We start from the raw sequence: 24,666 nt of genomic DNA on the forward strand, positions 1-24,666 counted from the left end.
CCTTATATAGTTAATGTTTAATTATTAATAGGAAGTGGAGCGGCTATGTCAGATGATATAGAGTCCTGCCTGAGGGTAGCTAATATAAAAGAGATCAAGGCACTCACTGAAGATATAAAAGGTACAGGGGTAAAGTCTTTGATTTGGAACCTTAGTCACTAATATTCCAGTCCAAGTACTCATTTGGAGAAAGTAGGGGCAGAAATTGCTTGTTCCAGTATAGAAAAGAAAATCTTCTGAAATCTCAGACCATCATGGGACAAGAAAGAACTTTTCTGTCAAGGCTTTCTTTACAACGTTAACTCAGGCCCGCTATATCACTTTTGCAGTAATTGGAAAATTGTGATTAAATAAAGCAAACATGCTTCTCTTTCCAAGTGCCCCTTGCAAAATATTTTTGATAAATGGTTCCCTGTTTGCTAATATAACTACTTTTTGATTCGGAAGTTCCCCATAATAGATCCCTGCATTTATTGCATGTATTTGTATATTGACTATGCCCCCTGTAGCTTCCCCCCTCCCCTTTATTTCTTTTGTCACTTGTTCCAAATTTTTGAGTTCATAAGTGTGAAGTCTTGCTATGAGATTCTGGATCCACTTTTTCCTTCCAAAATATTTCAGCTAAAGCTATTGCCTCTGTACTTCCACTGATGTGGAAGGTAATAATTTGTGGCAACTGTTGGAAGAATACTGTTGCTTAATGCTTTGACTACAGTAAAGTCTTTAGGATAAAGATGTTCTCTTCAGAGATAATTAATTCAGAGAGTTTCTACTGATGCCACATGTTGGCATTTATACGTCTAAAACGTAGAGAAACACTATTCTGAGGTCAATGGTAGTATAATAAATTGTTCTTTATCATTATTTCTTTTCTCTTGTAGATTTGTTGCTTATTACTTACTACTGGAAGGCAATTGGTGACAAATTTTTTGTAATACATCACTTGGCAGCTCTGTATGCTTACTATTTTGTACTGGTGAGTGCGGTATTTTCCAGTAACATAACAAGCAGATGAGATTGAAGACAATGCTTTTATAGATCTCATTTGCTTAATGCTTAAAAAAATTCTTCACTGGTTGGTGTATTAACTTTGTGAAAGGCATATTTATGTTTTCAATCGTCATTACTTTCTAAATGGTTTTATCAGTCATTTGTGGTAAGTGCATGCCTTTTCAATGTTACAGTCCTTCAACAAAAATGTGTAACTTATTTAACTGCTGAAATTAAAACTCTTCTCAGTTTTTGCTGTAGAGAGACTTAGACAGAGGGGCTTTTCATATGGTTATAGAAAAGGGTTTCAAATAAAACCACAAGTCTGAATGTTAAGTTGGAAAATTAGAAGGAAATGGTTTCAAGTGGTTATGTTCTGCTTGTGACTGTATTTGCAAGGCCATAGGTCAGTGATCCCTAACTGGTGAATGCACTACAATCAGCTGGGTGTGTTTTTTCTGGGGTGGTTTTTTTTTTTCTTTTTCCATTTTTATTTAAAAAAAAAAATCTGTTATGACCAAACTGATCCTCTGAGACTTCTTGTTTAAGCTTACTTTGGTGGGGAAACAATGGATGTTTAACTCTATATATCTATAAATATCTATGGTGTACATACATTGAAGGGAAAAGGGGAAGAGAAGGATGCTGTTCTAGGATAAAGACTAACTTAGTTACTCTTCACTGCTGCTGGAATTTCTCAAAGATGCCCATGTGACTTGGTAGAAATCCCATTGACCTCCAGAATACTGCTTCTGAATTTCTTCTGAAAAGCTCATTCAGTAAATAAAGAAATCTTATAAAATACAATTTACTTCATTTACCACATTACTTTCCCTGCCCAGTGTGTGAATCGCAGGCTTACAATATTAAAAGTGTCGAGATGCCAGATTAGTGTCAGATTTCCCATGTAACGGTTTAAAGGGGATGAAATACACTGACAAGTAAATACTCTGTTTCGGGTTGAAGATAATTAGATCTACTAATATTATCACAGCTGAAAGTGAATTAGAGCTGAATATTGGAGAAATGAAAATGCCACTACCAAGGCTAATCCCTGATGCAGAAAATTCATTAGTTTTTTCTGGAGTAAATAGAAAGCATAGTGTTAGTGTGAACTTCTTTTAATGCAGTTCTTATTATTTGGATCTAGCTCTGCCCTTGGATGTCTGTGTGTTACTCTCATTCTTTTATCTTCAGAGAAAGTTACTCCTAAGTATCTTATTTCAAAAATTGCTCTTCAAGATAGGAGAGACTTTGATTAAGAATACAGATTTTCTGTTTGGTGTAGTGCGAACTGACATGAAATGCCTGAAGTAGTTGGTATTAGCACGTGTGGTGGGGGAAAGAGGAATGATGACACACTCCATGGGTCGTTCAGCAGACCTACTGAAATTTCTTTAAAAAATCTTTTTATCTCTACATCTGCGAATACCCAGCCATTGTGTAATGGGATACTATTTCCAGCACAACCAAACAATAAGGCAGAGAATATGCTGTACTTTGTCACTTGGAGAAAAGTGCTCAGTTACGATGTGTATCAGTGCAGATGTACCACGCAGTTATCTGGACACTGGCGCGGAGAACATGTGCTCTTCTCCCAACCCACAGGGCACGGCAGGCACCGCGACAGAGCTGGCACAAGGGGCTTCCCCTGCAGCGGGGAGGAAAGAAGAAAGGGCTTTACGTGCCCTTTCTGCTGCCGAGGAAGAGCTGGGAATTCATCTTCACTTTGGCAAATTACGTTCCTAAAACAATGCAGGGACATTTTTCTTTAGCTTACAGTGTTTCTATTTGGGCTTGTTTAAACATTTAGAAATCCAAAATATTTATAATTCTCTTAGACAGTAATAGTATCATTATAATTATAACCTATGACTACTTGCACCAGTCTTCTCTAGCTAGCTTTCCATCGCACTTAACTTTAAGTCTTTTAAAGATTTATTTAAAATAAGAAACTACTGATTCAAGATACCTGAAGGACAATTGCAGCTTTTGTAGTAAAACCTCATTTTGAAATTGTAAGGAAGTTGGCCACAGCTGGCAAACTCGCTTACTATCAGTTTTTATAATGAAGTTGAGACGTTGTATCATTCTGTGTATACTTGAAGACTTTAATCAAGATTTCACATCTACATTGTTGATTTTTGTATGTCTGTTTTGTTTTGCTAACCAGAGCAAAGGTCTATTGGCTTATTTTGGAAACTTCCGTCTGCTTGCAGAGTTCTCCACTCCTTTTGTCAATCAGCGGTAAGTGGTTAGGGAATTTTTGCATAGTTCTTTTAAATTTGAATCTGTGTTATTATTTCTGTCACTTAGAAAGTTTTTGTTGTTGTTGTTGAGTGTCTGCTGAAAGGGAATTTATATTTATATTGAACTAAGGATTACTATGTGGAAATCTTTTTTGCTATGAAAACTTTTTGCTGCTATAGCTGCAACAGTATAACTTATGTATTCACCCCTGAGTTCCTTTCTAGAGTAGACCAGCCTTCATATGAAATGCCAATTTTTTTTGAAACTACTGAGCAAAAAAAGTTCACAAATATAATATTGTTTATTAGCCTTTGTATGTTCATTTAATTATTATAATAAAGCCATCATTTTCAACAGAGATTTTTTTGTTAGTATCATGGACCAGGAAAAGAAGCAAGATAACATTGTCATCAAAATCCTAGAATGGAATTGTATTGCCCTAGATAATTTGAAGTTTATTTTGCAATACTGCACATATATATATAAATATTAATATATGCATATGAATACATAGAATAATACGAATGTATATTCTTTATTTACTTTCAAAGATAGTTCTGGAAATTATTTTGAGCACTTAAATTAGAAAAATAGTAAAGCATCTAAATATATCTGAAATGGTTAATCTTTACACTTGTGATCAGAGAAGGAAGTGGCAGAGGCTCTTCTGCAGAGCTCAGTGACAGTCGAAGCCTGATATGGCTTCTGGTTACAGTGTCGCTACTAGAATTGCTGCTGTGAGTATCAGAAAAGGAGCGTGATAATGCCACATACCACAGGTAGGGCAAAGCAGTCAATGGAGTTTCCCGGTGCTCTGGGGAGGGTGGCCTCTCTCCTCACTCCGTAGCCACCATGACCCAGCTGGGAACAGGGATTTGCCCCAGGAAGACTTCACCTCAGGAGAGAGGCTTTGGTATGGGGCCGTGCTGCAGTCCTCCCCTCTTCCTCCATTTTTTTGCCATGTAGGATTAGATCTTTCAGTGCACTGGATGCCTATTCCTTTGGGAATACTTTTTGGGGTTTATTTCTACTTTACTGATACTACATGTGTGGCATCTGTTTCCTTTTCCAGGTGTCTGGTAGAGAGAGGATAAGGTTTGTAAGGGAAAGAGGAACTATAATCCTCCTGCAGACAGGGTAGCTGAGTATTACCCATTACTGCATTGTGACTGTAAACTCTGAAATATTTTATGAGACTGTAGCATTCCTCAGATCTCTAAGAATAAAAAAGATTGTGCTGAGATCCCTTTTGAACGTTAGCTTGGCAAATTCAACTTACACGAGGGCAGGGTGGGATAATGGAGCTCTCCAGAGGTTGCTTTCATTTGCCCAAGCAGAGTTGAGTAGGAAATCATAGTCTAATGTAGTCTGTGCTCTATGTGCACAGAGAAACTGGGGAGTAAATAAACACTTCTTTAAACTTATTTTAGTAATAAAAGGAAGAGGAGAGTAAGAACATGAAAAAACACGGTATTATACTCTAGGTTTCTGTATTGGAATTCATGTCCTAGTGAACGGCCGTTCTCCCAACTGACTTCTACCAAGACAGGAATTCATCTTGGGTTTAAGTGGTACCTATACTGATGCTTACCTTTCAGACTGTGGCATTAAGAAGTATCGTGATACATCTGGCTGTTAAAAGTAATATATGTTATACTTCTAAAATGCCTATGGTGAGATCATGTATCTTTGAATACCCACATTTACTGCTTTCTCAGAAAAACTGAAATCTCTGTAGGAGATAATAAAGTCCCTTGTACTAAGGAATGTCATCTCATTAGTGCATGAATGTTTGGGGTTTTATTCATTAAATTTGAAGAGAACCAGACCCTTAAGACAGTTACTAGTGGATAATGATAACGACTTACATTATGTTTCTTGTTTGCATTCTTAGTATTACCAAAAAAGCTATTATTAAAGTATAAAATGATATTCTAATGTCAGAACTGTGGTGTTTTCTTTGTATTTCCTGTCTGTGTTGTTAGGGATATCTAATTGGAGGTTGTCTCCATGCCAAGCATTTAGATCTTTTAATGTTAGTATCAGCATTTATGCAATTAATTATGAACTGTGGTGGGTAAAATTGTAATGATAACTATGATTTACTGACTTCTATTTTTTTGAATTTGCTGGGAGAGGGAAGTTGCTAAGCAGATGTCCAGTTACCTTTTTTCCTAACAGTTATCTATATTGGCACATCGCAGTATATTTTAAAACCTTATTTTATATTACTCTTGGAATCTGCATTGTATATATCAACGAAAGTACAGGCTCTGATGGTTAGTCTGACCAAATATATCAGGTCTCTCTCTTCATCATCCCAGTAAGTGTTTCTGTGGTGAGGTATCCTACTTCCAGGATGGACTGCCACCTGGAGTGCCTGGATTTTAATTGTCTCGGTTGCACTCTTAATGAATTCCTGGAGTATTTCTGTTAGAGCTGGATGTCTGGCAATTTTTTTTAGTATTTCTGTAATTACCTAGGTTGTAATCTGTAGGTAATTAAATTAAAGATTACTTTTAAAACCAGTTTTAGAACTGTTGTTAAATCGTTTTGCCCTCATATCTTCTTGAAAATAAATTGATTATTCCACTTCCCTCCCCATCCCCCATCATGAATACAGTGATTTAAGTAATTTTCCTCTGGTCCTGTCTTTAACCTGCCATTATTGCACAAATTTTCCATGCGTTTATTCTGGTTTAAATGTGAATGATAAAGAATTAGAGGAGTTTGTTGTTCCTTTTTCTAGGAATTCAATCCGCAGGTTCTGTGTGCTAGGCAATATATAAGTTATGCCTATCTACTAAGGAATTAATATGCAAGAATTTTTCTTTAAAGACCACTTATGACCCAGTAGTAGTAGTGGGTAAGGGGGTTTTTAGATTTATCTTTTTCATTGCGTAACATACCTAGCTGTGACATGATCCAGTGCCATTTACAATGTCTAGTTCTGAAGTTCTGGTTTCGGGCTGAACAGAAGCAGTCAGAAAATCCCAAATGTGAGAAACTGGAAATTAGAGCTCCATCTAGATTACTATATCCAAATACAATGCTAGAATTGCTTTCAGTGAAACAAATTGAATTTTAGTTGCCCAGTGGTGCAAACTATAGTAACAAGTAATAAATTTGTATTTATCATTTCAAAAGAGAATTTGAATTACAGCGTATTACACAATAGTCACTGAAATGCACACTGGTTGTCAACTGGTTTACAACTCAAATCAGGATTTTCTACATGTTATTCTGCAATGTACTGGATATCACACACTGCTTAAGTGTGGGAAAAAAAATGCAGCCAAGCAGAAGAATTTGCAGCTAAGCTAAGACACTGTGCAATAATTTAAAAATGAGAAGTGTAGAAGCAATTAATAAATCAAATTATTAATTAAAAAAAACGTGAAATAAAATCCTTTTTTAATGAGATGGCTTCAAGTCTGCCCGGTATCTGTGAACACTTCTTTTGCAGGTGGTTTTTTGAAGTACTGGGATATCCCAAATCTTCAAAGGCTAACATCATCAACGGTGTGCTGATGACAGTTGTGTTCTTCGTGGTGAGGATTGCCGTCATGCCTATATATTACAGCCATGTAATTTCTTCATTTGGAACAGAGGCTTTCCAGAGATTAGGATTCGCAGCCCAGAGTGCCTGGATTATCTCAAGCGTTGTCTTGGATGTTATGAACGTGATGTGGATGATCAAAATTGCAAAAGGATGCTACAAAGTCATTTGTCTTATTGGACACAAGGAAGCCAAAACTCATAGAAATGGAAAATCTGACTAGAAATCATATGCATAAAATGAAATTTCTGCTATGAAAATAATTTGGGTTCACTGAAACAGTGCACATTTCTGCCATGGAATGCTCCTCTTAAGGAAACAAGGTATTACCTCTGTACTGACCTTACTCTTTCCCTAGCCACACTGCCTGCACACCCAGGGCCACGCTTTACGGATCCTGTCTGGTGAGGAATAAAAGCAAAAGCTCACACAAATGAGTTCCACGTGTCTGTTCTAAGCAGTTACAAGCTATTGAAATTAGAAAGGAGCAGACTGGTTACCTGCTTGTTGTCCACCAGTGTGTTTGAAGTGTTTCACTCAGGTTTCTCAGATTAATGTGTTTTATAAATCTAGTGAATACTGACATCTCTCTTTTTTTAGAAAACAAAAAAACCTCCCCAAACTCCCGATATGGTGCAATTTTCCTGGCATGTTTCTATGTTTTCTTCTAGGAATAGCAATCAAGATTTCAATCTTGACAACTTTGTAATTTTTGCAAGAAAAGCTAAAAATTTAGCTTTGATTCTGTGAAGTCTTTTACTGCTCTTTGTTCTGCCTTATATGAATGCAAACCATTTTGGGAAATTTATGAAATAATTTTATCTAAAATGCTGTATTATAAGACTACAGAACATCTTAAAAACTGTTAAAATTCTCTGATTTTGATGGGAAGAATTCACTTTTGCTGTCTTAGATTACATGCAATAGTACATCTCCTAAATTGCCCGTGGAAATTTTTTTCGTAAGTTAGCATGTGTGGAAACAGCATAATTCTTACTGGAGTGCTTTTTCCTTTGCTGCTACTACCTTTGAAAAGTGCTGCAACTCTCCTCAGAGTTTAACCATTGGCTATTTGGATGCGAAGTTTAATTGTAAAGAGATAAAATTCTTCTGTATATGTGATGTGTAACTTACAGTAATACTTTTTTTTCTTTTCTCACAGAAATGACCCATTTGGTATGAAGTGTTGAGGTTTTTTGTCACATTTTCCTTGTTAATCACATCGGAAATCGGAGGTGTTGACTAAAAACATTCTTGAATTAACTGTGCCAAACTTCTGTAAAGCTGTATGGTAATTCTGTAGAATGACAGTTCACTTCAGTAGGCACAACGTTTTGGTTTTTTTAAACCGGGTATTTGTCAATAGGTACTCTGTTCCTTCTTCTGCAAACTTAAAGGTTTGGAGGCCATCAGAAAGGAATCTTACCATCTAGGAATAGTCTAGGATCTATTTTATAATACAATTTGAGGAAATTCTGGGTTTTGTTCTATTTTTAAATGATTTTGAGAGCTGTATTTGTGGGTAGTTTGGCTTTATTTTGCTTACTTTAAACCATATCTGAATTGGGACTGATTAACTTCTGGTTTTTTCCTTGTTTTTTTTTGTTGTTGTTGTTGTTTGTTTGTTTGTGGGGTTTTTTGACATTACTTGTTAATTGTTTTACCTTCTGGTAAGGTATGCTAAAAGTATCCATTTTCACTCAGTACTTTAGTGCACATCCCAATTATTGTAGCAGACTGTTTAAGCAATTTATTTTTGAACAAAAAGATAAAACATTTACCCTGTGTAGGATAATTAGTTTTCCTCTTGTCCTGTTCCCTTAATGAAGCTGGGGGACATGAACTCTCCCCTCTGTAGTCAGAGGTGTGAGTGCCCCAATACTGTGCTTTCGGGTGAGGGATGCAGCGTTCCCATCTTCCAGGAATCGGATGTCGGTAAGACCCCAAGAGGACTGCATAGGCTGAAATGCCTTACAACTCAAGGTGGATGTCATGAGTTTAGTTCCCCAGTTAAAATGATGCCAGGGAATATTGTTTGGGCTAGCGTAATACGCACTTTTATAAGCTTAGTTCCGCTGTTTAACTGGGCAGACATTCTTCCAAAACTGTTTCCCAATCCTGCCTTGTTAAGGGAGGTATCAAGGATTGTTAATACTTCTGGGTTTTTTTTTTAGATTCTGTGCTTTTTAATACTTCACAAGCCTGCAGACAAAAGATCTGTTTATGCCTTGGGAAAGTTAGCAATTAATCTGTTTAGCTCTATGATTTGAGTGAGCACAGTACCGTACTTGGGTACCAGTAAATCCATAGTCTTTGTGAGTTGATCCTCTGACCTGCTTTGCTGAAAGAAACAGGCTCCCTTTTATACCAATTTGCAGAACCTGGTATCTTTTAAAATAATGGTTTCAGTGTATCTAATGCAAAATCCAGGCTACGTACAAAGGTTTGTATCACCTTTATGACTGAAAGGTGTAAGTGAAATACTTTTTTCTTGTGCTTTTTAAGTTACTAGATCAGGAAGTCATTTTGCAATAGCTTGTTCCTAGAAAGGAACAATAAATTTTAAATTTGTAAATTCAAATATTTTGGAGAATATGTTTGAAAGTAAAAGCTTTTGTTATTCAGGAAGTAGGATAAAAAAACCTGATAAGGCAGACGATTTGGTGCAACTCTTAAGGTAGTAACTCATGAAAACTTTTTGAAATTCATCCCTTCTTAGCATTAATCTTTAATATTTCAGTATTTTATATTTTTTGTTTTCAGTGGAGAACATTAATTGAAAAGGTCCGCTTCCTTCACTTCTAGATAGACGATAGGGCGAAAAAAAAAAGAAAGTCAAGCTATAATAAAATTAAGTTCAAACCAGATGGAAAAATAAAACCCTCTGCATAATACACATTGGGCAACAATCCAGAATGGAAGGGCAGTGGGATAATTATTTAAAAACGTGTAAATTTTGGATTGCTGTACAAAATTAGTGTAATTAAAACAATATTTTGCAATGCACTAGGTTTCAATTTTCTAATTTGTTAATTTAATGTATTACAGTTAAGTCCTGGTGCATCTATTATGTGTCAGAAGACAACTTTCTAATGAAAAAAGTTATTAACACTTGTATATTCCGCAAGGACTGTAGTAAACAGTCTGCAAAGTTGTGATGTACTGAATACATTAATATAGGGCACTTTTTACCTGCCATTAAAAGCTTATAATACAGCAAATTAGATAGCTGCAGCACCAATTTTTCAATTGCACTTTATTAATTTAAAAACTGTGGTGAAATATTGATGAAATTTAATGTTGCAAGCTTGTGTCTTTTCTTTTTTTATGCAAAAAATAAATGCATGATAAGTAGCATAGTAATAAATGCTACCTTTAGAATGTAATATTATCTTATTAGTGGCTTAAAACTTCTATTTTTAACAGATGCATTGTTTAGTGCAAAAGCAGATTCTTGGTATGTCACCAGGTGTCTTTGCCATGGATATATTGAATGGAAGGAGTTAATCTTGTAAAAAATGCTCAGAAATCTTGTTCTTCTTTTCTTTTACATTCTTCAATACCAGGTGACATAAAATTAGCACGATGGTCATGGGTGAGTCTATTTGTACTGGTAAGGCTGTATGTAGGAATGCAAGTTTCCCTTTTTTATGGCTTTACTTTTTCATCAAAAGATGAGTAAATACCACTTTCAGAACTACTACAGGGGAATGGTAGGTTACGTTTTGCTTTTATAATTGATTTATGGATACAGTACTTGCAGAGAGGAAATGTACTTCAGATGCTCATTTTCTCAGTGAGTGTTCCAGTGGATTTTAATGAAGTCGAGAGCCTTACACTACAGAGATGCTTTATGGGTTATCTGTGTGCATTTTTCAGTGGTAAGAATTACATCTCTGAAGCCTACTCTACCTCTATACATGCTATCTTGAGTGAGCTCAATAATTTAATAACTTAATTGCTTAAAAAATAAAATCTATTGAATAATGAGGGGAGCTGACTGTATATATAAATTTTTAACAATTCCAGATTTTGTATTAAAATTTATTAAAAATTAAATTAATTAAAGTGTCTGGAAGAGAATTACTTCCATCTTTACTTAGAAAATTGTGGGAGAAGATTAGTCATACTGCAGAACTAATGTTAACCTAAGAGTAAAAGCTTACACAAGTGAGCAAACGCGTTCAAGCAGGTTTAAAAAGGAGAGGTGGAGGAGACTGAGAACACAAGTACAGAGATCCAGATGTCTTCCTGCTGCTGTGGTTGGGACAACAGCAGACTGATACGTAGCAGAAAGTTTAGGTATTTCTATATCTCTGTTCACAGTGGGAAATGAAACTTTAATTAATTTTCAAGCGGTATAAAATGGGTTATCAGTTGTTGATTGCTGTATGAAGAGGACTTTTTCTCATGGACTTGTGTGTTTTAAGTGTACATACAAGCTTTCCATAAAAGATCATTCAACAGAAAAGTTTGTAAAATTGTTTTGTGATGCTTCTGCTGAGCCATTCAGAGAAAAATAAAGGGCTGCTTGACAATTACTCCAGCTTAGGATCTGGTGCAGTGTTGGCTGCTGGTGAAAGCCATCAATAAAGCAAACAGAAAGGGACTAGAATTTTCAGATTAAAAAAATGCAAGTGTAGAAGACTTTGAAAAGTATGGGCAGCCCTTTTTCATATTTTTCATAGCCTGCTGTACAACATCATTATCTGGCTATGAGGAACTTCATGAGGAAGGATTTGTTCCTGGTGGAGTGTCTCTATCTATGGAATATATTTGACAGCTGGAAAAAGAGCAGTACTTCATTGCTGAGATCTTGACAGCAGTCAAATGGAAATATTTATGAACTTTAACATTCATCCAAACCTGGGTAAAATCTCTTTATTGGACAGGTGAAGGTCTTAGGATTTTCTGAAAGCAACTTAAAAGTTCTTTTTATGGTAGAGAAGATGAAAGATGTGCTGCTTGGGATCTTTAGAGATCTGGGATTAAGCATCAAATCGTACTTTTAGGTGGTAACACTTGGTAAGGTTTCTTATCCATTACAAATCTCTACTAGCTACCTCCTTTGACATTCTTCCTCTATTTATAATAACCAAGCACTTTATAGCTCAGTAAAGAATGGAAGGTAGCTATGAAGAATAAATTGTATTGTTTGGTATAAGAAATATTTTGGCAAAATTTCTTCTGAGATCAGTTTCGTTGTGTGATGTCCTGCACTGAGAGGGCATCTGATTGTAACGATGTGTATAAATTTTTAACCTAGTTGTAATGTAAAGGAAATGTCTTTAAGAGAGTGAATTATGAAGAGTTCAGCATGGCTTGGTATCAACCATATAATGATTCAGTGTGCTATTTATAACTTCCTACTTACTGAAATTGAAAATATAAAAGCAAATAAAATATTCTGTAGTGTATCTTTATTTTTAATCTATGCGTGGGATGTCAAACATTGTACTTGTCTTGTGGACAGGACATGCTTTTATGAGCCTATAAATATTTAAGTATATGAGAATCTGCACCGAAGTGGAACATGTTGCATGTAAATTGTCTTCTAAGTTTTTAAATTCCGGTATTTTTAAAAATTTGCTAGGTTTGAAAGCAACATTTAAATATTAATACTAAGCTGTAATACAGAACATAACATTTTGAATGCAACGCGGGATATATTGGTTTTGTTTATTGTAACCCTATTCCAGTTTCACAAGAGAAATTCATCATATGATAGGGGAAAAGGAGGAAAAGGGCTAATCATGAGCTCGGCTATATAATTTGCACGCTTTAATATGCACACATCCAAATATCTTGGACTTGTTTCTAGCATGCATATACCAAACAGTGTTTCCTTTAATATCTACAGATACCTATATATGTGGGATAATTTAACACGAAAGCACAGCTAACCCGATATAAAGCCAAATTAAAAAAACTGTTAGGAATGAATGAGTTACAAGTTAGGCATAAGTAACGGAGCCTGTAATTAAAAAATGTTTATATAATCTTCTGTCTAAAAAGAAGCTTCATAAATATATTTAACTTATGTGCAGAGGAAGGACAAAAACTGTAAATTCTACTAGACTGATTTCTGATGAATCTTGACAATCTGGTTTGCAGTAAATACTAATACTGTCACAAAATGTCAGGATCGCATTATTAAATTCAAATAGTAATGTGGCCTGATTGTAGTAGCAATCCTTATCACGGCACAAGAACTTAAAAATGCAATATAACAATTCTACAGATCAGTGATAAAAGTAATCAGTTGTAGTAAGGCGAATGATTAAGTATTATGGGTTTAAATTTACTTTTTATAATTAAAAAATTTTCTGAATTATTTGTTTGCATTTCAGTGTATTGTAAAGCATTTCTATATTTTGTTTGAACAGTTTAGGAGCTTGTATAAAATGATATTGGCTGATTTTTTTTTTTCCCTTTCATATATGCAATAATGTCAATAAGCAATAAATTGCATGTTGTATGCAAGGTCTCGGTACTTCATAATAAAGGAAAGGAACACAGTTTCTTATTTTGTGAATTTTTCTTTCTTAATATGGTAATAGGTTATGTACCTGTAATGAATGCATCATGAAAGAACAATTTTCTTTGGGTTCAGTTCAGAAACAACTGGTTTATATGGTGTCTTGAAATTCCGTGCCGTATCTTTTTTTATTTAAAAAAGGGTGGGGAGGGAGTATGAGGTCTGAGCCACACAGTTGTTCAGGTGCCTGGACTTTTAAAGGGTGAAGTTCTATGTCGGACATCACTGGGGCCAGGAATGTAACTTAAACTATAAATTTTGTTGTGTATTGGGGAAGAACTTATATTGGATAGTATAATTACATTGCACTGTGTTGTAATACCACATGTTTCAGGACATAAGCTGGACAGTTGTCTGAAGGCTCTAGGGATAAAGAGCTACTGTTGTCAGCGTATTATAAATGTGTTGCACTATACAGTCCCTTACTGAATACTAAAACGGGCAATTAAGTTCCTTAATGTGGCAATTCCTGAATTCTATATGTGCAGTGAACATATGCCTAGGAACCATGAATTGTATGGTAAAACTCACAGGTTTCTCTGAGCATCCTCGAAGGAAGTTGCTGCTGGTTTATATCTTAACCATTGGCTTCCAAACACAGGAATTGCTTGTGTTTCTTTCAGTTTTCTTTCGTATTACTCAATGGTTAAATTACTAGAAGAAAACTCAAAGCATTCCAGTGGTTTTTACTTTTTTCCTCTCATCTTTTAGAGGTAATTTAGTTCCATTTGTAAATGATATTCTTAGGGTACCAGTTTTACACTGTTAGTGTAGAAAACTACTCATTAACTAGTTGGTCTGTTTGGAAGTGACTGGAAATGTCTGGAAATGTTATTTGGGGTCAGATGCTATATAGGTCAGATTTCCAACTGCTTGAGGAAGGACAATGGGGGCTTGGTGGGAGGCTTTCATATTGGCACTGGGCAGCTTTTAACACTGAATGGTGGAAAGGAAGGACTAAGGATGGCTGGGAACAAGGGATGCTTTCAGTGAGCCATTCTTAACCTGACAAATTCCACAGATCTTGCTTAAAGTGTGAGAAACATACCTCTCCCTAAGATGTAGGATATAGAAAGTATTTTGTATATCCACTTCTTTGTCATGTTCTGGTGCAAAGTTGCTCTTCATTTTCTCCCAAATTTAATTTTTTTTTTATTACTCTTTGTGTTCTTGCTGAAAACTTTGTTTTCTGTACTTGTATGGGTGTGATAATTCTGCATTAAGTTTGGCGTTTTTTTTTAAATTTAATCTTCACAGTGGATATTTGTCATTTTTTAGGTGGTGGACTACTGTTGTGAGTATCTTCTTATTTTGCTCTTGTCCTGGTTTCGGCTGGGATAGAGTTAAATTTCTTCCTAGTGCTGTGTTTTGGATTTAGTATGAGAAGAATGTTGATAACACACTGATGTTTCCAGTTGTTGCTAAGTACCCTGCTAGTCAAGGACATTCAGCTCAAGAAAAAAACAAAACAAAACAAGCGTTGGGAGGGAGCACAGCCAGGACAGCCAGCCCAGCTGGCCAACAGGGTATTCCATACCATGTGACGTCATGCTCAGTATATGAATGGTAGGTGTGATCCAGGAAGTAGTGATCGCTACTTGGTTATCGGTCAGCGTGGGTGGTGAGCAATTGCATTGTGCATCACTCATTTTGTATATTCTATCATTATCATTGTTATTTTCCCTTTTCTGTTCTATTAAACTGTCTTTATCTCAACCCACGAGTTTTTCTCACTCTTACCCTTCCGATTCTCTCCCCGTCCCACTGCAGGGGCGGGGGGGAGTGAGTGAGCGGCTGCGTGGTATTTGGCTGCCTGCCAGGTTAAATCACGACAGCTCTGCTTTTCTGGAGTTCACAGTGTAATATACATAAGGGTAGATTGTGTGCTTCATTGAGATTGTGACCTTGGTATTCTTTGCAATGCTTTACATTGAGGAAAAAGTATTTGCTACTTGGCTTATCTTTTAAAGGGTGAAAACTATTATCTATACAGTAACTAATAAGTAGTGCAATTGTTGCTTCTGGTGGAGTGTGATGGTGCAAAGCAGGGACACAGCATACTGACAACAACATAATGTACTTGGAGAGGAGGGTATAGGATCAACTCCTGCTTTGAGAACATCAGAGAGCGAAAATGTGTTTTACCTTAGAGTCATTCTGCCATGGACTTGAAATATTTGGAAGCAGAGATGTCAGTTAGTCTGCAGGAGGCTCTTCTTATTATCTTGTGTTGTCAAGTGCAGCGAGTGAAGACTAAAATGATTGTATCTTGTTTAGTGCTGCTTACACAGTTGTTACTGTGAATGCAGTCTTAGAGATTTCAGCAAAGCCAAATATGCTTAAAACTTGGGCAATGATGGAGGCAATCATAATGTTTTCTAAGGCATATAATAGAGACTCAGTTACTGACATGGTGCCCCGTCCCTAACTCCAGGTTCTCAATGCTGTGCTAATAATTCCTGCATGCAGAAAGGGTAGGAAACAATTTCCTCTTACATAATAAAGACTATAAAAGGGCAAAAATGAGTGAAAGGATGGATATTTGATACTGCTTTATACTTGTATTTTTATTTCATGTTTACACTGAATGGCAATGTCCTCCTTAATAAGAAAGATCCTATTTTGAAATACGGTATGTGAACATGTTCTTAAAAGCACTCTTGAGAGGAATGGATAAAAGAAGTTTTTTAATTCAGGTAGTCATATAATTTAAATGGTGCTTGTTAGAACTGCTTCAGTGTGGTTTAGAATTTGCCTTTATTAATCTTTCTGATCTTTTTCAAAAGAAATGGGAAAGAATCACTCATTTCTTTCTTTACACCAAAATACATGCAGAGGGTGCAAATCTCTTCCAGATTTGAATTTGGATTTTCTCCATCCCAAGTTAATGTAATAACTGGGCCACTTGAACCTTAAATTCCTTCCTACTTTATTTTTAATTGTTCCAATGAAATAGGATGTTTCAAACAAAAAAATTATGTTTTTTGATTGTTACATATTTATAATAATGTTTGTCTTGTGTCTCCCCACCTGCTTTTGCACTGGACAGCCTATTGAGAGTCCGCATTGTGGGATGAACATTGAAATAGTCCTGCAGAGGTTGTACTCACTGTTACAGCTGTTACCGCATAGCTGGATTTTATTATCAGTCAAAAAGGGATGGGATGAAAATAGTCTTCCTCGCTCTGATGCAAAATCCATTTTCTGAATCATCAACTGCAGCGTTATGCACAGTATTTCAGCATATAGTTAAACTGCATCTTCTGGCACTGAAATAAGGCACTATTCTTAGTAACTCTTCAGGAGCTGTGATACTTTTCTTGACTAGTTGATGTTTAAAAACCATCTTAAGGAACCTTAGTATCTCCTAAGTTCAATACTAGAAAGGACACAGCTTTACAATATTGATTCATGCTGCTAGTGCATTCAGTATTTTTTCTATACTTTAAAAAAAAAAATTACTTGCAGTTTTAAGGGATAATGATTTCGCAAACACGACTGAAGATCACACATTACCTCATGCTAACACAGCTGTACGGAGATTAAACGTTGCATAAAATTCACTGTTGTTGGCAAATTTTGAAGCTACTTGTGTAGTCTGAAATGTGCCATAAAAAAAAACCAGCAGCCGGCAGGCGCCCTCTCTCCGTTCCCAGTTTTGGATTCATTAACCGTGTGCAGAAAAAGGTGTGCCCCCTCCAGCCGCAGTGCCCTGCCCTTGGAGGGGGCGGACAGGAGGCCCCAGTGGCCCTCCTTTGCCGCCGGGCCGCTGAACGCCGCCGCCTGCAGGCGGCGCCGCGGCCGCTCGGCCGGGAGCAGCCCTCGGTGCGCCCTCCTGGCGGAACAGCGCCTGCTTCGGGCCTTCGGCCTGCCTTCCCCGCTCTTGAACGGCGCCGGCGCCTCCCCCACGGCGGCCTGCCCGCCCCGAGCCCGAGGCGAGGCCCGGCGGGGCGGCCCCGCGGAGGCCGGGCTGCCGCAGGCCTGTCCCCGCCCCTCCCGGCGGCGGCGGTGCCCCGGCGGCCGGCGCAGGCGCGGAGCGGGCCAGCGGCGCCGCGTTCTCGCGAGGCGGGGCGTGTGGCGTCGTGCTGCGCTCGGGGCCGGCCGCGGGGGCGCGGGCTGGGCTGAGGTGAGGAGGAGGTGGTGGCGGCGCGGGGAGGCGGGTGCTGAGGGAGGGCGCACGCACCGCGGGGCCGGGCCGGGCCGGGCCGGGCCGGCTGGGCACGGGGGGCGGGCCTGACCTTGCCCGCGGCCGCCGGCTGGGGGGTCGGTCACGGTGTGTGTAACGGTGCGGCGGCCTCGCGCGCGGCGTTGCGTGAGGCGCTTCCTGCCGGCGGGGGGGCGGGTGTTGCGGGCCTGACGGGGCTGCGGCGGGTTTCGGGTAGAGCCCCCCCGCCGCGCGGCCTCGCCCCGCCGCCGGTGGGCGTGAGGAGACGGGCCGAGCGGCGGGCAGGCGGCTGTTAGTGTGGGTGTTCCCTGTAGCGAACCCGCGCGCCTCGTGTCCCACGCGAGCTCATCCGCTGTCAGTCCTGGTAGACACGGTGGATTTTTATTTAGGCTGGATGCTTATTACTTAAACCGATTTTTTATTTGATCTTTAAATTTGTGATGCAGCAACGTATCTGTGCTTGCATTCACCTTAATAAATAACCGGTGTAGTTTTGTGTTACGGATGTTTGCTTTTTTTCTTTAGAAACTTGATCTAAAAAGACCGGTGTGCGGAAGCCATGGGTTTGTCTGCGTCCTCGCCGGCTGCTGCAGGTCAGTCGCCGAATGCATTTAAGCAACATCAGATGGCGTCTCCACCTTCAGAATGTCCTGTGCATCAGGAAAAAATGAGCGGTAATTATTCTTGACACTGAAGTGAAATAAACTTTTTGCGTGGAAAACAGATTGAAAAATATTTGGGGGAAAAAAAAGATTCTACAAATAAAAACTTGAGTTTTTCCTTTAGCAAAAATAACTCTCAAGTAACTTTTCATGAAAAGAAGTCAGTTGTTCAGCAGAACAGCATGCAGGCTGTCTGTAGAGACAGTAGGTGCTTCCTGGAGAACCCGTGGGTCGCTCCTGATTGTCACGTTTCACAGGGGTCCTGCAGATCTATTCCCATCAAGTGGTGCACCCCAAAGGGTCAGGGAGATGCAGGGGCCCCTACAAAGACGGTAACTGGGAACAGGTGGTTGTCGCTAGAGAACATGCATCTGGAAAAGGGGGGAATAAGATGAATGTGTGGAGAAGGAGAACGTCAGCTTTTCCATGGACACAGTCAACACATGTTGGATTAACATTGCTGTGGAAATCTGAAGTACAAACAGTTCAGTATAGGGGCCAGCATGGGGTGGGGAATGAGAATTCAAGGACTACATAAGAAGCTTAGATCTTACCATGGTGCTGGGTCTAAAATGCAGGAAAGAGAACAGTCAAAACTGTTGCAAAGCTCAGAAGAAAAAGCGAAATACCTGTTTGTATTTACATGAGCATTCAATGAACTGTTTTCCATTTCCTGTCACATCTTAAGAGTTTTCATTTTGTAGCAAAATATATACTATTTTTTCATGTATTTCAGGTTGTCCCATGCACATGAAGACTCCTGATCATAGAACTGAGAACACAGACGATGTTCCTGCACATCAAGAAAGAGCGTATGAATTTGTAGCCTGTCCAGTGAAGTCTGGTGCATCTCAAGTGAAAGATGACATAGATCCTAGCAATATGGTAACTTTTGCTTATTTCAGATGTTTTCTTCAGTCTTGTTTCTTCTGAAATACTATCCCCAAAATGTAAATAGTGATACTGTCTAAGGTGGAAACTGGCAAATAACATTATTTTTGATTTTTTAACACTGTTCTTTCTCGTTTTGTGTACAAATATTTGTATAGAAACAAGTTACATCTTATTTAACATCCTCTTCTTCAAATTTACATCTTTTTGATAAAAGGTGGTTTTCTAGTTTGTAAATATCTTTTGCTGTCTATTTCTGTTTGTTAGTTACAGGCATGGTTTTTATGCTACATTAGTGGGTTTTAGGTTCTGTGTAATAGCAGTATGGATAAGTTCTGATTCAGGTTTCTCTAAGATTTCCTCTGATTTGCAAAAAGCACTGCTCTTTTGAAAGTTAAAGTTTAGGCAAAAGGGTTCCTTTAGTCTTCAGGTGACAAACCTGTGCAAAGAGTTCTACTGCAAAAGAAAAAGATGATTTTGGTGGACTTAAATAAAGGCTGAACTTCTGGACCTTTGTAGCAGCTAATTGATTATGCTTTGATTTCTCTCAAACACTGTAACATAAAAAAATTTTCATACTCTAGTTTGTTACTGATTCTCCTTGTTTTCTAGATGCCTCCTCCTAATCAGCAGCCATCCCCAGATCAACCATTTCCATTGTCAACTGTTAGAGAAGAATCTTCCATTCCTAGAGCACATTCTGACAAGAAATGGGTCTACCCTTCAGAGCAAATGTTTTGGAATGCTATGCTGAGAAAAGGGTAAATACACTGTGGATTATCAGATGGAGTCTGTGAGCCTGAAATTCATGAAGTAATATAATTAGTTATTATTCCTCCATATTATTTAAGAGTTTGTGGACTCTAAGCAGTAAATAATTAACTAGCTCTTTTAAAAACTACTATTTTTATAAACAGCTTTATTTTAAAGGGTGAGCTGGTCTCAAAGGCCATGTCTCCTCTAGTGATCAGCAAGATGGTAGGGAATGTCAGGCAACTGCCACTAGCTCAGAAAATTTTCTTAAAAGTCACTGCATAGGCATAGACAAACTTTGCATGACTGCCAGCTTTCAAACTCAGTTGGCTTCATGCTAATCCTATAAACTGATAGTAAAAGTTCTGTGATTGTGGGAACATCTAACTTGGCTTTGCAAAATTGCTAAAAATGTGAAAATTGTTTGACAAGTAGATGTTTTCAGTCTTCACAAAAATTCAGTGTAGGCAAGATCTAACTGAATGATAAATGTCTCCTGTGGCCTAAAAAACCTTCTGTGCTGCTGTTTCCTCATTCTTGTGTAATTCTTTGTTCGTCATTCTCAAACATACCAACTTTAAAGGTGGTTACTATTAAAACGGTAGTAATTCTTTGTTCTATGTATCAATATTGTTCTGAAGACAGTATGTCATAAGCAGTCTATATTGAACACACAAGTTTTGATCCTGTAAACACTTAAATGTGTTCAATGTTATGCCTGTTGAAAGGGAAGCACTGCGTAGTCATAGAGCAGGGTCAGAGAGATGAAAGACATCTCAAAATGCATTGAATACAGGACTTCCGTGCATTAGGAATGCAAGTCGGGTTTTTCCTAAGTATTTTTATGAATACCGTGGATTTGCTGATGTTTGCACACTCTGATAACAGTTGAGCTGTTAATTTAGCTAACTAGAATTTGTGGATCTCTATGATGATGACTTTGAGAACTACACTTTTACACAGAAAATGAAGTGGTTCTCAAGATGCTTAGGCAGATGAGCCAGAAGTTTCCATACTTGCTTTATGTCTTTGCATAAAACCTTAAATCTCTTGATTCAAAAGCCCATCAGATAAGCAGAGGAAGGTGAAGTAGTTTTGCTGTAATGCTCGTAAACGGTTTTCAAATTCTTATTTTTTAGGTGGAGGTGGAAAGATGATGACATAACAGGTGAAGACATGACCAACATTATTAAGATTCACAACCAAAATAATGAGCAAGCTTGGAAGGAGATTTTGAAGTGGGAAGCTCTTCATGCTGTGTACGTACATATGAAACAAAAAGCAAATCTTTTGGTTTAGCTCTTGCTTTTGTAATTCTTTGAAAGTAGAATGTCTGTTTAGTTTTCATAGAAATATTCTGGTGCTGATATGTCTCAAAAGTTATGGTCTTGTGGGAGCCTGCATTTTCATTAATATGGAGGAAGATTATCCAGAAGAGGTTAACTAGAACTGAATAATTACTCTGTTGATAAAACGGATGAGCATTTTGGTGGGGTGTGTGTGTATAATGTGGATTTGGACAAATTAACTTCTTATTGTATCTATTTGGGAATTACTTAATTGAAATCTTTATGTTACGAAAAAGATACGAGACTTAGATTAAAAGTGACTGGTGTAAAACAAACTGTTACTTTTTAGGTCAGTATAGTCCCTGTTCCTAGAGGAGACAGACTAGTTAAGCATTCTGTATGTAGAAATTGTTCTTTGAAATTCCATGATCTTTGTTACACAGTAGTTTGGATTACGGTTTTCTGTTCTTTAATGGTTTTCTGTTCTTTAATCCATTAAATCTGTGGATTAGATTTGCTGAGAACCGCTCTGTTGATAAGTTAGAACAATGGTGTGGAACATATCAAAGGTACTTTATCATACCAGCAGTAAGTGCTGTCAGAAACTGGGGGACTTTTCAAACCTTTTTATAAAAAAAAAAGCTGGTTTAGATCACTTGAAATTAATTTTTTACTGTTGCTCTTTCTCCTGTTCGGTTACTAAAACAAATTACCATAGTGGTTTAAACACTTAAAATAAGACTGTTTTAAAAGGTAAAAACTATTTTCTTTTTTAATTGTGTCCTCAGGGAATGTCCATGTGGACCATCACTGATGCGGTTTGGAGGCAAAGCAAAAGAGTATTCACCAAGAGCCAGAATACGCTCGTGGATGGGGTACGTGGGCAGGAAAGGTGGTCTTCCAGTGAGGTGGGAGGGTAGAGACGTGGCTGAAAACATGGTGTAGAATTAATTTTAAGGTGTTTCAGAACTGGAATTGCAAGTTACAATTACCAGAAGATAGAAGTACTAGTGGGGATCTTATGCCAATATCTGGATAAATAAATAATCTTAAACAGGAGTTCCACTCCCTCTCCCAGGTTCATAATAGCCATTGAAATATCTACATGGTCTATTACCTGTCTTTCCAGATATGAACTTCCCTTTGACAGACATGATTGGATTGTTGACCGATGTGGAAAAGAAGTACGATACGTTATTGATTACTATGATGGTGGAGCAGTAGATAAGAACTACCAGTTCACTATCCTGGACGTTCGCCCTGCGTTTGACTCTCTCTCCGCTGTGTGGGACAGAATGAAGGTAGCTTGGTGGCGGTGGACTTCATAACTACTCCTGTGGTGTGTAGTCAAAAAGTAAACCACTTTCCTCCTGGGCTAAGGATAAATGAATACTGTGACTTGAAATAGAAGTTCACTGCAACTGTCATTATTTTCATCATTACCACTGTTCTTTGGGAGTGGGAAGGGAGGATGGGGAAATCCATTGTTAAGTACACCAATGCTTTATGGTGTTTTGAATGAAATAATAAAGTTGTAGTAGCAAAAACATGTATCTCAATTTTCTTAGGAGCTGGAAAATCTTTTCTTACTTCGTCACAGATTCTGCGTAAGCTTGCCTTCTTTTCATTTCATGACTCCAGTGCTGCACCAAATACATTAGGTTTCTGATTCTGACTGGAGGTTTGAGTATTACTTAAATAATGAAAACTGGAAATTTCATAAACCATTTCACATAGTTACAGTATTTGGATACTTAGATGATGAATAAAGGGTAAAAGATCTGGACTGTTTCAAACTGCATGTTTTATGAACTATATAAAACCGTGTATTTGTTTTCACATGGGCACTTTACCTGTTCAAATACATGCTTCCTCAGAAAACTTTAGTGAAGTTTATTCTGTTAAAGGAAGTATAGTGTAGTATGAGTATTTTTAAAGGTATGTTAAGTTGAAAAGGAAAATATACTCATGCCTTAATCTGCAATTTGTCTTTGAATAGAAGAACATCTGTTAGAAGCAGGAAATGAGTGTCAGTTACTTTTAAAACAACATTTCTAAAAGGAGATAAAATTTCTATTTAATGGCTATTTATTTGAGTATTTAAAAGGTTTGTTTTCTGAAGTAAGAAAACTATATTCTTTTAGTATTTTCATGTCTTTAATGTGTGTCTCATGTAATGCATTCAGGACAGAATTAAGCCTTGTTTAAAGAAATTGTCATGCAGTGCATCTGTATTTTGCATCTTGGCTTCACCAGCTGTACCATAGTATGGTTTTTTATACAATACGGAATCACACAAGGATGTATGACTACACAGTCACACACATTTCTGCATAGTGATTATAGTGAGGCATATTACAGATGTGTATATAACTTGGCTAAAAGGTTATAAAAAATGCCAAGAAATAAGGTTGATTTGAGCATTTTCTAAGTGTGATGCACATTAATGCTGTGTGGCTTACAGATTTGATTAATGTTTGTGCTTAATAAGGGAAACTAACTTTTTTTTTAAGTCTTCCACTGTAATAGCTTTAAATTTGCATGGCTTGGTAAATTTCAGGTACCACATACCCCTACATTTAAATTATTCCTCCCTTTCAGCATATATTACTCTTGAGAATGAGTCCTCCATGCAAGACACTTGGGAAGGGAAGGAGTAAGAGAGTATCACGTTGTATCTTGTCAAATGGGAGAAGCTTCCTTCATGAAACTTCACAACCTTAACTGGGAACCAGTTGCACATTCATTTTCTGAAAGTGATTATTTTTAACTGACATTGGAAGCTTTTTTTTCCTCTTTTTTTTTTTCCCCTGAGGGGAAAGCCTCAAGTCAAGTAACTTCCCATTTAGGAAAAATTATTCAGGGAATCTTCCATACTTTAAGTTATTAATGGAGATGAATGGCTCCCACTTCCGAGGCAACTGTCCTGCATGGTAGGAATGAGTATTACCCAGAAGTCCAGAGTCCTAAGAGAAAACCACGCTCTTACCCCTATCCACTTTCCTCAATCCTTTGTCACCTTATTAGTGATTCATATATATAAATGAAAAATAGTTTGGGGCAAAAGAAAATCTCCATCTGAGTAGGCAATGTATATATGAGATACATGAGAAGTGTGTGAGCTTGTATGAAGCATATCTGATCATGAAAGAGCTGCTCCTCTCTGCTCTAACAGTAAAGACTGAGGCTTACTGCTTTATGGGGTGGTTTTTTTTTGGTTGCTTGGTTTATGTATACATTAGGTAACTTGATAGGCGCAGAATTCCGTATTTCTCACAACTAAACATGGAAAAGGTACATCAGTGTAGGGAGTGCTTCAGAAGCTTCAAAAGAACGAGTTTGCTTTGTTGATTTTGGAAGTGTGATGTTGAGTGCATTATGGAAATGGTAATTGCTGCTAAATCTGGGGAAAGGTGTCATATGCCACTTACGCGTTTACCGTCTTCTGTTATGTTCCATCTCACATAGATCCAAAATTGTTTTTTTTTCTGTGTTACTGTTAATGAAATGTACTACTTTGTCATCAAACAAAAAGGAGAATCAAATAAATATACTTTTCTTAACTTTGG

The 24,666-nt window shown here is 37.6% G+C and overlaps 2 protein-coding genes across 10 annotated transcripts in view; both read left to right on the plus strand.

The window, feature by feature from the left end:
• TLCD4 (TLC domain containing 4) overlaps nucleotides 1-13,317 on the plus strand; it is a 45,602-nt gene extending 32,285 nt beyond the window's left edge. For 6 of the 7 annotated variants that reach the window (XM_075156341.1, XM_075156342.1, XM_075156344.1 and 3 more), the window contains 3 exons: nucleotides 882-976; nucleotides 3,164-3,237; nucleotides 6,707-13,317. In XM_075156341.1, coding sequence (XP_075012442.1) covers nucleotides 882-976; nucleotides 3,164-3,237; nucleotides 6,707-7,022 — 485 coding nt within the window. In that variant the 3' untranslated portion in view covers nucleotides 7,023-13,317. The remainder of the gene's footprint in view (nucleotides 1-881; nucleotides 977-3,163; nucleotides 3,238-6,706) is intronic. The other variant, XR_012674509.1, reaches the window with a different exon arrangement.
• A 4,058-nt stretch (nucleotides 13,318-17,375) lies between these two features.
• HCCS (holocytochrome c synthase) lies at nucleotides 17,376-24,666 on the plus strand. 3 transcript variants are annotated; one of them, XM_075156350.1, is made up of 7 exons: nucleotides 17,376-17,463; nucleotides 18,028-18,176; nucleotides 18,901-19,049; nucleotides 19,668-19,816; nucleotides 20,948-21,067; nucleotides 21,886-21,972; nucleotides 22,227-24,666. In XM_075156350.1, exons 2-7 carry the CDS (start codon nucleotides 18,062-18,064, stop codon nucleotides 22,423-22,425), a joined length of 819 nt encoding a protein of 272 aa, XP_075012451.1. In that variant the 5' UTR covers nucleotides 17,376-17,463; nucleotides 18,028-18,061; the 3' UTR covers nucleotides 22,426-24,666. The 3 variants fall into 3 exon arrangements, with proteins under 3 accessions (XP_075012451.1, XP_075012453.1, XP_075012452.1); XM_075156352.1 differs by having other exon boundaries at nucleotides 18,028-18,095; XM_075156351.1 differs by lacking the exon at nucleotides 17,376-17,463 and adding an exon at nucleotides 17,703-17,891.

The sequence above is a fragment of the Calonectris borealis genome, chromosome 8 (genome assembly GCF_964195595.1).
Source record: "Calonectris borealis chromosome 8, bCalBor7.hap1.2, whole genome shotgun sequence".
Lineage (NCBI taxonomy): Eukaryota > Metazoa > Chordata > Aves > Procellariiformes > Procellariidae > Calonectris > Calonectris borealis.